Here is a 15,136-nt window from a genome sequence, read left to right as displayed (position 1 = left end):
TTATGCTTCCAGCTTTTCAGTCGAGAGGTTTTACCTTCCGTTACTCCAGTCGGCCTCCCCTCCAGTTGACTGTGTATGGCACTGATAACCCTTACAATGCAGTTTCAATGATGATGATCTTAGCTCACTTTGAACCAATGTGAAACGACACGAACATCTGAGAAACTGCATTAATTTTCTTTTCGATACCAGTTTAACTTGCCCTCTGGATTGTTTAAAGTTGCATCAATCCGATTCTGTGTTGCTCTCATCCGGATCACTCATGTAACTTGTTGGAAGTCAATGTAGGTATAGCTTTTGTGCAATAAATTATTTTCATCTCTTGCCAACAGATGATTCGGTGACTGCTTTGGCGTGGTTGTCGTGGTTTCATTAAAGGTAAGATATAAATGCACCGTAGAGACCCATAACCTTTATTCCCAGACCTGCTGAAAATGATGAGATATATTTGGAATCTCGTTCGTCTGAACTACTGTTGAGAAATCGAATAACTGACCTCAGCGAAGGTCAACGGTGGATTGTTTTGTCTTGTAGTCCTCGTATCTGACTATAGTCTGTTGCAGGTGTCTGGCTTTGGAAGATGGCTGCCGTCTTTACAACGAAGGTCTTGTCCAGGTGAGTGAGCCCTTTAGGTGTTTACTTGGTGCTGATGCTTTAAAACTAGAAACGTCACCAAGTTTCCTTTATGATGACATCCGCACGCGTCTTACGCCTTGGTTCAATGCCAGAACCTGAAAAGGTGGACCCACTGGTGTTACCTTGGCAATAAGGGGAAAAATGTTGGGGTTGCCAACTGTCTGACTGGAAGCTTGACTTAAAGATGTGACAATGCCTGCCAATTGATGTGGTGTTTTAAAATAAAAATGAATGATCGCTTAAGATCTCACTTAAAGCAATCTGTACTTAAATTGTCCTAAACATTTCATTGTCTTCAGCCATTAGGACCGATCTGCCTGACGAGCCTCGCTCTGGATGAAAGGTGACCACGGTATGTTTAACTCTATACCACCACAGTGACTTTACTATTGAACCCTTGTTGAAGTGATGAGTTTCTTATTACCGCCCCAGTCTGAGAATTCATGACTGAATGGTTACCCTCTGATCTCTCTAGACATAATGATGTAGTCGTTTAATAAGCACACCAAATGTTGGAATTGTAAAGTAATTGCAACGTGTAAAACAAAGTAGATCTGTACTGTGTAACAAGCTGGACCCCCGCTGACCGGCATTATTTATACTTTTTCTCATAGGTTTTTCCATAGTCTTGCTGTCAGCCGATGTTGGTGAGTATTAAAACAATGTTTACTTTTGAGGTGTTGAAGTTTCAATTTACTTGATTGACAAATACAATAACCATAAGTAGAAGTGATGAGTTTTTAATTACCGCCCCAGTCTGAGAATTCATGACTGATTGGTTACCTCTGATCCAACTAGAAATAAGAATTGTTGTTCACATTATTGGACTTGCATTGACTAACGAGAGTAATTTGCTGCAGGATTGGGATGCCATCTCACTCAATGTTGCGCAACTTCAGAGACGCCTCCAACTGCTACGGGTAAATGAGAACCTAGAGTGATGTTTCTGGCATTATAAACGGATTCAGTCATGGGTTTCATGATTTTTTTTTTTTTTTTTTCGCTGACTCCTACAGTCAGCCTCCCCTACTGTTGACCCTGTACGGCACTGAGAACCCTGACCACATTGGTGTAAAGTGACCTGCTGGTGTTCTGATGGAGTGGGAGTGCTTGCTGGGAGGGCATGACTAAGAATACTTTCTGATCTAATCCCAGAAGCTAAAAACTATACTTCTGTCTTGACATTTGTGTAACAGTCAAAATGTGGGTTAACTATTGAGGTTTGAAGTATATATTTTTGGTGATGGACTAGTCCATCTAATTCTAGATCTAATTTTCAAAGATGTTGGTGAGAACAATATTGCATGAAACACATTTCAATTTGTCAAATCATTTAAATGATTGTGACTTTTTAAAATGTGACTTATATCCACCATGCTCGCTAGACTAAATGATTTTATGTTGCATGCACATTTTAAGAACTGTATTGTTTCTGATCTTTTCAGTCTCAATGGATTTGCTGCCTACGACTTTGTGGTTTAAGAAATTAAAACTTGAACTTTCATTTTTTATTGAGTGTTATTACTGCCCCAGTCTGAAAATTCATGACTGATTGGTACCCTCAAGTACAGGTCCATCTTATCAAAGTATGACTTCACGATTATGCGACTTCTTTCTAAAATGTTGTCCTTCTTTGCAGTTTCCGACCAGTCGATCATCTCCTGCTGCAGAAGACGTGATTGTTTGTTCGTTGAAGATTTCATGATTTATTTGCTTTCTTGCATTATGGGCTAACTGGATATTTTAAATAAAAGTTTGCTTTTTAAATGCAGCATTTGTGTGATCAGTTACCCCAAAAGAAGCAACGGTAAGTTCTAAAATGGTTGCAAATCAAACTGCTACAAATAGTTGTATTACAATAATTACACATCTGGTGCTTTTGAAGCAACTGCTCGACACTGGCAGAATTACTTCAATACTGCATAGCTGATGGCAGACCGAAGAGAGATTTGTCCAACCAAGAGATGTAAAAGTTGCATTAAATATTTAAAGAAAAAGGTGCTGTATTGATTTGACATCTGACATTTACATTAAAGCATTTTAGAACTCAAGACGCATTATGATATTCAAATGAAGTAAAAAGGTAAACATTTTCAGTCAAACCTTCAAGGGTGTACTTTTCAAAATTTGCTCATTCACGGCAGCTTTCAATAGTGACAGTCTACTTTAATCACTCAACATTTAGAAACACTATTAATGTCAGACACTGCAGACTAAACACACTTTAGGTTTCCATGTTAATATGTTCAGTTTGCTACCTAGATCTCATTAAACTGTCAAAATAAAAATGCATGGATACAGACGGCAGCATCCTTGTCTCGTGACAAACGCTGATTGAACAAAAAGACATTGGAGCTCTATTTCAGTCTGTTCCAAAGAGACTTCAGTCAGCGGTGAAGATCCTTGCAGCAATATCATCCAACAGCCAGTCCACTCCAGCTAGCAAGTTGTCTCCTGTGACCGCGCTGCAGCCGATAATACACCAGTGATGACTTTTGATCTCATCCAGGGCCAGCGCCTGCAAGAACACGCACATTAATGTGCGATTTCTGCATACTTCAAGTGTAATCTGACGTGAATTTATCGCAGCAATAGTGGTGTTAAAAGTATAATGCATGACAAAGTAATATCCCTGTAACGGGTGAATCCTACCTCTCGTATTGCCTCTTTCGACAGGGATCCTGGCAAATCCTGTTTGTTGGCAAACACCAGCAGCGTTGCGCCAGCTAACCTCTGCATGAAGGAAAGGGCCAAGTTATTATTGATGTCAAAATCCAACAAGTAAAATGGCATCATGGATTTCTGCTTCCAGCAATGCCAGAAGAAAACAAATTGTGTACGTACCTCCTCCATTAACAGTGCACTGAGCTCCTGTCTACAGTCCTCCAGTCTGAGTCTGTCGGCACTGTCCACCACCCACACCAGCCCGTCTGTGCTCTCAAAGTAGTTCCTCCAGTAGGAGCGCAGTGACTTCTGACCCCCTACATCCCAAATATTCAGTTTAAACCTAGAAAATAGAGAGCGAGACAGAGAAGAGAACATGAGGGGTGTGGAGGAAGACTAGGATACTACATCATGAAAATGGGTCCTGGATTGATTGTGGTTTGATTCAGTTGGCTGTATTTATTATGACTACGGACCGTATATGTTTTGAGTGAATGAAGGCCAACACGAAGCAAATCTGTTGAAGCTACAGCTCTTTTTCACAAAGTAAAGAGTGACCGAGTGAGTTTACCCTTTGTGCTCTAGTGTTTTGATGTTGAAGCCCAGCGTCGGGGAGATGGTGCTGACGTCTTCTCCATTAAACTTCTTCAGGATGGTCGTCTTCCCCGCGTTGTCCAGACCTCTGCACGAGCCAAGTTAAAGAAGCAACACGCACTACTCACCTTTACATGTCCATGTTCATTTAATTAAGACTTAACTGTCTCATCCAGTTAACCAACAGGGCGTCAGAGCTACCAAGGAAACGTGACATGATACAGCACACCACGCGTAAAACCAACATCCCCAGCACACAACAGGTATATTATATCAATCCGCACACTGGTGTGACTAGCATTAACGCAGAATAAGTTAAAGTAACGTTCGTACATGAATACTACTTTTGTTTCCAGCTGAGCTAGTAAACCATTACCAAAACGATACAACATCAGCAGCCGCATCTCGCGCTCCTTCTGCTTCATCTTCTTTAAAATTGTCAGCAAACCCATCGCGACGGTCTACGATAAATAATATAACGGCTATTTTGACTAACGTATAGGTCCGTATGAAAGATATGTAGCATCAACAAAGAGCATGGCGTACCAGGAAGTGGCTACGACGCTCATCCCGCCCCACGTTGCCACCGATTAGACTATTTTGTAAGCGCGAACGTTGATTGGTCGTTGGAGACTTTAAGGTGTGACGCAGCGTGTTTGTATCAGTTTGCTGCCCCCGTGTGTCTTATGTGGGAATTACACATTTGACTGAGGCAATCTCGGAATTTTCTGCCAGTCGAAACGTGTTTGCAATATACAGAGCATAGACTGTTATATTTCCAAAAATACTAAATTGTTCTATTTGCATTAAGATTGAACCGATCCTTCGCATTTTGTAGAGTATAATATGTATCCCTTGTAATAGTTTATGGTGTCGTTCACCATCTCTTGCTAATGAAAATAGTTTGAAAAACGATATGAACACAAGGCTTTTCCCAGAGCTTTAAACTGCAAATTAATAATAATATAATAATAATGGATTGTTTATTCAAAATAGCTTAATTTATTGGAGTAAAGTTGCATAGTGCAGCAAGACTGAATGGGAAGTAATCAGTGGAGAAGATATACCTTATATCATACTTCGTAATCAAGTTTATACAGCATTGCATTGTTTTTTTTAGAGGAATGGCAGATAACTCGAACAATGTTTAGGCAACGAGGCATTGACTTTATATGAATAGTGTATCTGTTCGCTCCCTCAAGAACAAAACAGTTTACCAACATCCTGCAAGCCAAAACATTTCAAATTGAATTGTTATTTTGTCACAGCATTTCCTCATAAACAATATTTTTTACTTACTCATAGTATCATAGAATAGTGTTAACACTTTGGAAAGTAATCTTATACATAATATCATTAATCATAAGGAAACATTTTATAAAAGTACCTTAATCACTTTATTAAGGTGGTTTCAACAAAAAACAACCATTTTGTTTTACATTTTATGCTGGATAGATATTTTGAGGATTCAGGTTTATGGATACGTAGGTTTATGCCTTATCAAGTTCACCATATTCCTGAACCCTGACATTGACACACAAAATAAAATACATTAATAAAGGATGTCTTCTCAGGCTAAATAATTGACACAATGTCAACACACTGAGTAAAACCAATACATATATGTGTAAAACCTTTTAGTGGGAGCTATGTATTTGTTTGACTTCGTTGAGAAGCGACTAAGCCATGTATATATAGTCAATAGCACTTTGAGTTGCATCACATCCTGCAGAGAAGCGGTAAAACCTGTGGCTGCTGTCTGGAGGCTTGGCCATCCATTTCCTGGCAAAAGCTCGAGAATCCCCACGCACATGCGGGAGGGGAGGCACACTTTATTCATAATATGGTCATTAAGCCCGGAGCTCTTTCTGAGCCCCGACCCGTCTTTTAAAGCCATTTATCATGGTGCGTTCACGGGCTATCGAAAATATTAAGACAATGGAGCTGAACTCTGATACTAAAGGGAATGTGTGGCGTATTTGGATGGGGAGATTGGACACAATATCCATACACGTATGTTGTTCAATCCTAGGATTCACATAAAGACAGTACCCTCTAACTGCGGGGAACATATAAGTAGCATGCTGGATTTAGATTTGCTAGTTTAATGATGCTTCCAGTTTGTTCTCTTCTTTAAAAAATTCACTCACACACACACACACACACACACACACACACACACACACACACACACACACACACACACACACACACACACACACACACACACACAAAACAGCCGCCATTTAAAAAAAGATATTTTTTTCTACAGTTCAACTTCGACACGTCCCCGCTGTCTGTCCAGTTAAAGACTCAGACACCAAAACCAACGCGCCGCCCCTGAAGGCAGCGCTGGTCCCACGCGGTCCATTGCTTTGCAACGGGTCAGTTTAAAATAAAGAGAAACTGAAAGCAGCATCACGTTGCATCATCGGCTGCTCCAAAGACACGCCGGCTGTGTGCACTCTGACGGGACGGTTTTTAAAAGTTTACCTCATAAACTGCGGGAGGCGCTTGCTTGTGCGTCTATTCCACACTTTGATGGCCTCACACTTGAGCGCGTGCCGCAGATGATCCGGGTCCGCTGAAGGTGCGAGCTTGCCGGTGGACACTCAGTCAACGAGAGATGTCCCCGTTATTCATGGAGACTGGGTGTGAGCTCGACAGCCCCGGCTCGATGTCCGAGGAGAGCAACACCGCTGGATCGGTAAGTTCTATGTGTCCATCGGTCAATAACAGACAACAACTTCTTATCTGAGCTAAAATAATATATAGTGCAGCTTTTATCCCTGAAGGTGCATATCTCATGTCCATATATTGTTGAAATATTAGCCTGCAATAATAATGGAATAAAAGAGAATATTACCCAAACTAAGCATTTGAAGTTATTCATTTTATTCCGCTTAGGTTTTAACATTGTTTGTGTTTGTCTTTTTCAAAGCAAGTAGTTTTTTTGAAAACCTTTTTCTTTCTTTTAGACTTCTATACAATTAAAGTTCCTGATAGTATTACATATGTAATACGTAATGTTACATATGATTACATTTTACTGCCATTGTAGATTCTTTACTGTTTATTTGTTTGTCTCTCTGTAATCCTGCAATTTCCCCACTGCGGGACTAATAAAGGTTTATCTTATTAATCTTATCTTAAATGACTAAAATCAATCAAAAGCCACCATTGGTGGACCTTAGATACAGTATAATAGGACTATTAGTGGAATTATATGAATTATTTCTATTTTAAGAATATTGGTCACCATCTTTGGTCATGTATTTTGAGAGGCTTATCATATGCTGGGAATTGGTCCCCAGCTCAGTTCCAGATGGTGATATTTTGAGATACTCTGTTACAATTTAACTGTTCACTATTTAATAAAGGCAAAAATACTTAAGATAACCATCCAGACACCTAAAAGTGGTCTGAAAAGACAGAAAGTGTAACACCAGCGTTCCTTTCCACTTTGTTCCTTTCTACTTTTAAGGTGCTGTTAGAATATAACAATTATTATGTTTTGTGATACTGATTGTCACTTAGCATCAGCCTGGATTAATATTTCTGCATGTTGAAGTCTGGCTGCTTTGCATCCAGCCTCTAGAAGTGTTCTAAAAATAAAAATAAAGCGCACCTCTGATTTTGTAAAAACAAGTTTTTACTTAAAAAGTCTCCTGTCCTGTTGTAATTATTATACTTTTAGTTGTTTACCTGAGAGGGGTGCACCTCCAATTTGACATCCAGCTCCTGTCGAGTTTACAACTTACTCTGCGTCATTTTGGACAAAAGTGTCACACACTAAATAAATGCAATGCCATCCTATTTTCAGAACAGGTGACATATAAACATTTAATATAGACGTTTCCTTTGGGGTCCATTTGAGTCAAACACATGGAAGAAATAGATAGATGTAGCTTTGAAAGCTTTGTAAGCTAAATGTTATTTTCCCCTCCTCCTCAATCTAACATCACACGCTATAAAACAACAACTTCCTGCTTTAATTAAGAGACCACATGTGAATTTCATGTGATAGGTTTGTCTCATGACCTTGTGGAAATCATGCAATTTCATAAAGTTATACATGTCTGTCGTGAAAAAAAATCCTTAAAAGGCAAGGATGCCACAGCAGAAGCAGGCACTTGACTGAATGAGTGCAGTTACGAATCCCTTATGAGTGTGTTTCAATGTATCTGTCAGGACCGAGAAGAAGGGACGTACATGGGACGCAGAGGGAGTGGAAAACAAGAGAAGAACAGGAACGCTGCGAGGAAGAGCCGCAGGAAGCAAACGGAGAGAGCCGACGAACTTCACGAGGTTTGAAATATTCACTCTTTGTCTCCTCTCCCCTTTCCTTCTTTCCTTCCTTCCTTCCTTCCTTCCACCATCATTCGTTCACTTAGTGTGTCTCCCTTTCGATCTCACCCAAAGTCTTGTGTAATCTGACAATATGCTCACACAGTCGTTTCTTGTAAATACTCTGCTTTAGGAGAAGGGCTTCCACTCCCTCTGCTATTCCCTCCTCATTGGCCCTCCCTTTCCTAAACACACACACACACGCGCACACACGCGCACACACACGCAGACACACACACACACACACACACACACACACACACACACACACACACACACACACACACACACACACACACACACACACACACACACACACACTCTTCCACTTTCTATCCTTGCCCTTTTGTCCGTTTTTTTACCCTGAGGGTCAAATTCCACACAAGTTGCATTACATGCACACACACACATTTCTGAGTCAACTTTCTGATAATTTTGCCTTTTTTTTGTGAATATTGCTTTCAAGATCAGATGTAATTACAAAATCATTCCTCATGACTTTTTGTACAAATGTGGTGTTAAAGGATAATTAGTATTCCGCGTTTTTTGGTGATAATGAAGTTTTGTTTTGTGATAACATTTGTCTTCCTGTTGTTAATGATATTCACCACACATTTTGTTTCATTTTGTGTCATTTCTTTCCCAAGAGGATGAGTAAAAATGACATTAAAGCTGACGTTGGTGATGTTGAGAAGCTCGCAAGAGTATGAATATTCTCATCTAAAGTGAATAAGCGTTTTTTCTAAAAAGTTGGAAGAATTCAATCTTAAATCTCAATTAGTTATTTTCATGAAAGCCTGATCTGGAGGTTTTGTACAGCAAACATTAAAATAACATTTTTATAAATCTGTCACATGGGGTTTATTACTCGCAGGCCCTGAATGACTCTGGATACACACACCCATAAAATGTGTTACATAACTCCCGGTGATGATATGAAAATCAAACCTGTTGTTCACCTCACTGATAACAGTTGGTCTTACTTTCCTCGAACAGCACCTACCTGCTATAACTGGTTGAGTAGGTATGTGTTTTCTAAATTCATGAATGAGCGAGTTTCTTTTGTGTGGCAGGAGCCCAGAGTTTCGCTTTCTCTCTCTCGCTTCTCTTTCAGTTCTGCTCCTTCAGGCTCATTGTGAAGAAGTATTGCTGCCACAAGCCAGTGAGAAACACACAAAAATAGTTCAACAGTTCATGGTTAAAGGGGTCAGCGCACGTGAGGCACAGTACTGCGCCTTTGACTGTGACCTCTGTGACTTTGTGAGTGTGAAATAGTCTCTCTGAAGGGAGAAACTGTTCTTCTGTGTGTTATTCAAGTCTGTACTTGCAGTCATTGGGGCTTAATGGAGATGAATACCGGCTGCTGTGGAGGATAAGTGTTTTCAGGCTGCACTGAAGCTTAATGAGGCCATAACAGCCAGAGTTTAGTTGATTGATAAAGCAGGAGGAAACAATTCTAGAAACCCTAAATAAGAATTGCATCATTTTTTCAGGGTTTCTAGCCACATTTTGACTCTTAATTCTACAAATAAATTGTACTAACTCTGCAGTGATCAGCAGAGAATCACCTTATTTTTCGTTGCTCTCTCCACCACCTACTCTCTCCTGTCGCGCTGAACTTGCAGTATCGTCACATATGAGCAATATTTCAGTTCTCCTTCGAGGTTCCGACTTTGGCCGCGCAGCATCGTCTCTATGGCTGTTGTGCTTTCTATTGCTCGATCAAGAAGAGTCTTAAAGAAGGGTGTCTTGGTGAGGATGGCTAGGCTGTAGTGTGTGAGATGTCTTTTGATGTATGTCTGTAATAATTTTTTTATGGCTTATGAGTGCCACTCTGAGGGATAATAAAGAAAGACATGACTAAACTGACATTAACTCTTCTCTTTTTTCCCGTCCTCCCTTGTCTGTCTTGCCCTGTCTTCCTGTCCCCTGTCACCCTCTTCTCATTAGGAGCTCCAGTGTCTGGAGCGATCCAACTCAGCTATTAAAAAGGAGATCACTGCATTAAAAAAAGACCTCCACCTCTATACGACAGCTCTGGAGCGCCACGAGTCATTGTGCTGCCTCAAAGACTCCGCCTCCAGCTCGACCAGCCGCCTATCGGTTTCCACCTCCAGCCGCCCCGGAGACCCTCCCAGGGCCTCACGTTCCATCTTCCCTGCTGGCCCTTCGCTCTCCACCTCCTTAACCTCCAGTGTGGCCGTTGAAACCGGTGACTGTGTTGAGAGCGCACATCTCTCATCTTTACCTCCTCCAGCACCCACAACATTAGACTTTCCTCAACTCTTTACCTCCTCCAGCTCGGTGACAGCTCCCGAATCCGTCTCTTTCTCCGCGGTCCCGACTCCTCGCTCTCTGTTTAGCGGAGAGCCCCCTTCTCTAATCGCATCGAGGCCGACAAATGTTCCGCCTGTCTGCACCGGCCTCGTTTCGCACTCGGCGCCCTCGAGGTCAGGCGCTGTCCACAGAAGCTCTTCAACGTCAGCAAGCGCTCACTTCTCTCCTCTTCATCCGGGTGCACTGAATGAATTTCTAATGACACAAGCTTCTTTTCTCCCCGCTTCTTCTAATGTACTTCCATTTGACTCCCGTTTGGCGCCTGAAAACGCTGGTCTAGATTGTCCCATGAGTCTGCCATGTTCTCTTTTGCCGCCAACTCTTTCTCCCCAGTCCCTCTCAATGTCGTATCCTGCCCCTGCTTTTGCGTTAAAGCCGAGTTATAGTCCACAAGTCACGCTCCAACATTCGTCTCTGCTCTCCATGCTCACCGTCCCGAGTCCCCTGAATGTGTCTCAGACTACCTCCAGCAGCTTTAGTGAACCAGTCCCGCAACCCCCAGCCTCACAGCCACTGCTGGGGGACGCCTCGAGAGATCTGTCTCTCTCTGAGTTCCTGGAGCACAACGATTGGATACTCAGTGGGAGTCACCAGTAGCACTACACGTTACAAAGCAAAGGAAAACAAGTTTCCTTTTATATATTGCTTTATTTTGAGCAGTTTAATCAAATTCTGCAGAGCAGCTACAGCGCCAACTGAAACCCCTGACTGATTTATACATGCGTTTGGATGTATAGGAACATATGTTGTTCTTAATAGGTTTCAGCTTCTTAAAGGGACACTTGTGAGTTAGTTTGGAGCTTCTACGAAGTCGGTGGTCTCACGAGAGCCAAAGACAAATTGGTCAAAGCCAGTACAGCACAAACAGAGACATGCAGCTTTGAGGGTTAGCCCCATTGTGGCCTTCCCACAGTGCAACCTATGGCATTTTTTAGTTTGATGCGTCTCAATGTAACGCAAGCATCTTGTTCTAAATTCGAAGCCTCTCTTTTCCTTTTCATTACGGCCAAGAGAGAAGACAACGCGAAGGTTTTGGAGGCTGAGTCAGTTGCTCAAATCTGTAACTTTGCAGTTTAATGTGCTTGAAACTGTACAATTAGTGAGTTTGTTGTGTCTATAGTATACAAGCCCCTAGAGATGAAACTTTAACCAACTATGCTGTAAAATCCATCAACACGCAGTTTTTCTGTTGCAAATCAATCAGGTAGATCAGCGTGATCTCTTCTTTAATCCAGAGAACAAACGCTCCAAAACCATGACGCAACATTTCAAACTCGAGCTTGTAATTTTAGATTGGGTAGAGTACTCACTTCCTCGACACTTCAAGGAACTGTCATGAGGAGAAATTGCCCTCTGTGACTGGATCCGCACACAAAGTGCCAAAGTTGAAGATCCAACGGCAGGAAACCATATTCTGTTATATTTATTCTTTCCATTTTTTAACACAGTCTCACATATTTTGCTGCTATTGATCATATACGTCAGTTAATTTGATAATAGTTTATTATATAGAAAAAAATTAAATGTAAAGCTACAATTATTTATTTTACTATAATTATAATAATATATTGTTTTATAGTTCCTTCCTCACTTCAAATTAAAGGAAGTAATTGCAAATAGTTTGGCTATCTATTATTTATGTGTCTACCACTATCAAAGTTAATATTACAAATAAATGTGTGCTAAACAGCGGGTTAAAAAGTGCTCACCGCTCTTTTCTTTCTTTTTGCCCAGTAGTTAATCTTCCCATGAATACAAGGAGCTGAATGTGACAACCAGGGGCCCACAATGGGTCTACAGTAAAAACAAAAAGTGGTGTCAGTCATAATTCTTTTATCGTGTTCATTTCAAGTGAGACAAATGAGAGCAATAACTTCATTTTTCTGTTTAACTTCTGTAACTGACAGTAAAATAACCTGTGACGCTCCAACCAGTTGTAGAGGAAGTACTGCTGGAAAGAAATGGATAGTGAATTATATTTTCTTTCTAAATAGGATTTATAGCTGGGCTTATGCACCATGATTGTATTCAAATCAATGTTTTTGATTCTGTATGAGGCTGTGTGTGTGTGTGTGTGTGTGTGTGTGTGTGTGTGTGTGTGTGTGTGTGTGTGTGTGTAATAGTGTTAGGGATATGGTATATTTAACATGTTTAAGATTATTATATTTATGCTGTTATACTGGTTTGAATATGAAATTAATTACAAATAAAATCATTATTGAAACATTTTATTTCACTTTTGCTCAATTTACAATTCTGTTCTCAAAACTATTTAAATGTTTTAATATAATATACTACTACAATTTAATGTGACACTTCATAACTTTTAAAAGAACAAATGACTTTATGGACGTTGCTGTAACTGAAAACTTTTGTAATATGTTCTATTCAGATCAAAATATCCCAACACCTATTGAATGTTATGATATATTGTACAGATATTCCTAGTCCCCAGAGGACAAAACCTCATGGCGCGATGTAGAGTCACTGTCACGGTGGGTTGCCGTGGCATTTGGTGCAAACGTTCGTGTTCCCCTCAGGAAGAACTTTGGAGATCCTCTTCATCTTCCTCCGGGGCCTTTTATTGGGTCCACATTTTTCCAATACTTTGTGTGTGACAAAACATATTTTAAAGCCACACATTCTCCCATCAGCCTCAGCTGTATTTTGTGCTCATATAAAGAAACATGCTCAACTACAGAGGGTAATTGTGAGCATGTTTGCCAACATGTGTCTCAGAACCCCGCATGTGCCACGTGCAGCCTCACAGAGCCTCTGTAGTCTTGTTAATAGATTATACAGTCTATTATTAGAATGCAGACAAATGTTCCCAGATTGAACATGGACTTCAGAAGATGTTTTATGGATTATCTCCGCTATGGAGTACAATACAATAATAGAGTGCCGTTAACCAGAGTGTGTCTAAATGTCAGATCCGTATTAACAGCCTCTAGTGGGGACGGAACTCGACGAGCAGACCGGCGGCGCGCTCAGCCTCTTACCGGACTGCCGCTTCGGTCCCCCCGGTGCTTTTCCCAGGAGGCAACCGGCTGAGCTCATCTGCGACACAACACAGAGGAGGAGGAGGAAGAGGAGGAGGAGGGGAAAGGGGAGGAGGAGGAGGAAGAGGAAGAGGATGGGGCGCAGGCACGTGGTATTACGCACGCCCTTGTGCTGAATATAAGATTATAAGGCTGTGTGTTTATGGTGAGAAGGGCACTGAGGTGGGTTCAAGGCTGCCAGCGCAAACACACAAGCACCAGCCCATCCGCCCGCCAAGGTGTGACTTTGAGAGGGAGATGAAAGCGCGTGGATAATTGCGCTTTTGAGTGCGTGTGCGCGCACGTGTGAGGGAGAGAACAAGTGGCTTAGTGAAGACAGGAACAATGGATGGGGGACTTGATACTCATAAGCCAACTACAACCCTGCGCACACGCGCAATCAACACACACACTCACACGCACGCTCACCTCAAATAGGAAGCGAGGGAAATGAGGGAAAGGGAGGGGGAGGAATAGGGGAGTCAGAGACCGAGACACTGATGAGCGATGCGCTGCTGGAGGATAGACAGGGGGGTTCATTTCATAACCGGATGAGACCGCAGCCAGAGGTGATGCATAAAGGCAACAGAGGCGCGCGGGCATTATGACGCATCTGTTCAAAATTAACTGGGTTTAAGAGGCACAGCAAGGCCACATGAATAAAGGCAAATAAATAAATAAATCCATCCTATAGCGTCATCCGCATTGAGGAGCCTCATTCCTCTCTCTCCTTGCACCACCTTTAGGCTGAGGAACCAGCGGCAAGACTGTCGGACTGAAACCAGTTAGCATCCGGTCACTGCTTTCAAAATAAAACATTTATCAAGGCTTCTCAACGACATTTCGATGTTTAATGTTAAAATGTGGCATTGACCAAACCTTTTACTCTGCGGCTTCTCGCTTCTGGAGAAACTATGAGGTGTATTGAAGATCCTCGTGGGTTTATATCACTTTAGTAAGTTAAATACTCACTAGGGTGTTCTAATGCACATTTATCAGGTCTGATGAGAAATCATTAGCTGTCACGGTCTCTGGTCGTGCACAGGGTTGGAATATAGACTATATTCACCTGGGGGTAATAGGAGGAGAAATGAAGGGCGAAAGAGATGAGCATGTTGAATAGAAATAGTAACTGCTCTACTCAGCGGACCTAAAACGTCCTAAAATTACAAAGTAGAGAGAACATTTTGATTGCAAATTCATCTTATGGAAACCACCTGTCCACTGATCCACAGATGATCGTGAACCCTTCTCAGTCAATACTCTCTCAGCATTGACCAAGGGTTTGGCTGTATGAGCGATTGAACGCTTTTAGATGCAGAATCTGCCTTGAAGAACTCGTTTTTTTGATACATCCATATCTTTTGCTGCAGAAACGCTGCCCTCTGGCATCCTGAATACAAATATTTATATAAGTTTTGAGAGCGACACTTTACACCTCAATTTTCTTTATGTAAACCTGCAAACCAACTTCTTACCTATAACGATGTGTGTTTTCTTTCAGTTCTTAAGAAATG

General features: G+C 41.4%; 1 protein-coding gene and 5 non-coding genes across 6 annotated transcripts; 5 read left to right on the top strand and 1 right to left on the bottom strand.

Moving 5' to 3' along the window:
• The first annotated feature begins 102 nt into the window (after window positions 1-102).
• LOC137792693 (small nucleolar RNA SNORD29) lies at window positions 103-166 on the top strand. Its single transcript, XR_011078131.1, has one exon. It is a non-coding gene; the product is annotated as a small nucleolar RNA SNORD29 (small nucleolar RNA).
• Window positions 167-430: 264 nt separating this feature from the next.
• LOC137792694 (small nucleolar RNA SNORD30) lies at window positions 431-500 on the top strand. Its single transcript, XR_011078132.1, has one exon. It is a non-coding gene; the product is annotated as a small nucleolar RNA SNORD30 (small nucleolar RNA).
• A 180-nt stretch (window positions 501-680) lies between these two features.
• On the top strand, window positions 681-806 carry LOC137792709 (small nucleolar RNA SNORD22). Its single transcript, XR_011078146.1, has one exon. It is a non-coding gene; the product is annotated as a small nucleolar RNA SNORD22 (small nucleolar RNA).
• Window positions 807-1,036: 230 nt separating this feature from the next.
• Window positions 1,037-1,108, top strand: LOC137792704 (small nucleolar RNA SNORD31). Its single transcript, XR_011078141.1, has one exon. It is a non-coding gene; the product is annotated as a small nucleolar RNA SNORD31 (small nucleolar RNA).
• Window positions 1,109-1,358: 250 nt separating this feature from the next.
• Window positions 1,359-1,431, top strand: LOC137792699 (small nucleolar RNA SNORD31). The gene has a single exon (XR_011078137.1). It is a non-coding gene; the product is annotated as a small nucleolar RNA SNORD31 (small nucleolar RNA).
• A 1,350-nt stretch (window positions 1,432-2,781) lies between these two features.
• On the bottom strand, window positions 2,782-4,484 carry arl2 (ADP-ribosylation factor-like 2). Its single transcript, XM_068587384.1, has 5 exons — window positions 4,282-4,484; window positions 3,872-3,982; window positions 3,481-3,643; window positions 3,289-3,369; window positions 2,782-3,154 (listed from the first exon to the last, which is right to left on the bottom strand). The coding sequence occupies exons 1-5, from the start codon at window positions 4,344-4,346 to the stop codon at window positions 3,020-3,022; spliced, it is 555 nt and encodes a 184-aa protein (XP_068443485.1). The 5' UTR covers window positions 4,347-4,484; the 3' UTR covers window positions 2,782-3,019.
• Between the last annotated feature and the right edge of the window lie 10,652 nt (window positions 4,485-15,136).

Source organism: Clinocottus analis, unplaced genomic scaffold, assembly GCF_023055335.1.
Source record: "Clinocottus analis isolate CAN_PGR_092001 unplaced genomic scaffold, fCliAna1.0.p SCAF_21, whole genome shotgun sequence".
In the NCBI taxonomy this organism is placed as follows: Eukaryota; Metazoa; Chordata; class Actinopteri; order Perciformes; family Cottidae; genus Clinocottus; species Clinocottus analis.
The sequence above is the reverse complement of the archived record's forward strand: the minus strand, read 5'-3'. Positions and strand labels throughout refer to the sequence as shown.

Bases quoted from the DNA above. Each gene is read 5' to 3' on its own strand.
- arl2 (XM_068587384.1), bottom strand. From the start codon at position 4,346: ATGGGTTTGCTGACAATTTTAAAGAAGATGAAGCAGAAGGAGCGCGAG. The intron at 3,983-4,281 runs GTATCGTTTTGG...TGGCTCGTGCAG, and splicing joins GAGATGCGGCTGCTGATGTT to AGGTCTGGACAACGCGGGGA. The intron at 3,370-3,480 runs GTACGTACACAA...TCCTTCATGCAG, and splicing joins GTGCACTGTTAATGGAGGAG to AGGTTAGCTGGCGCAACGCT.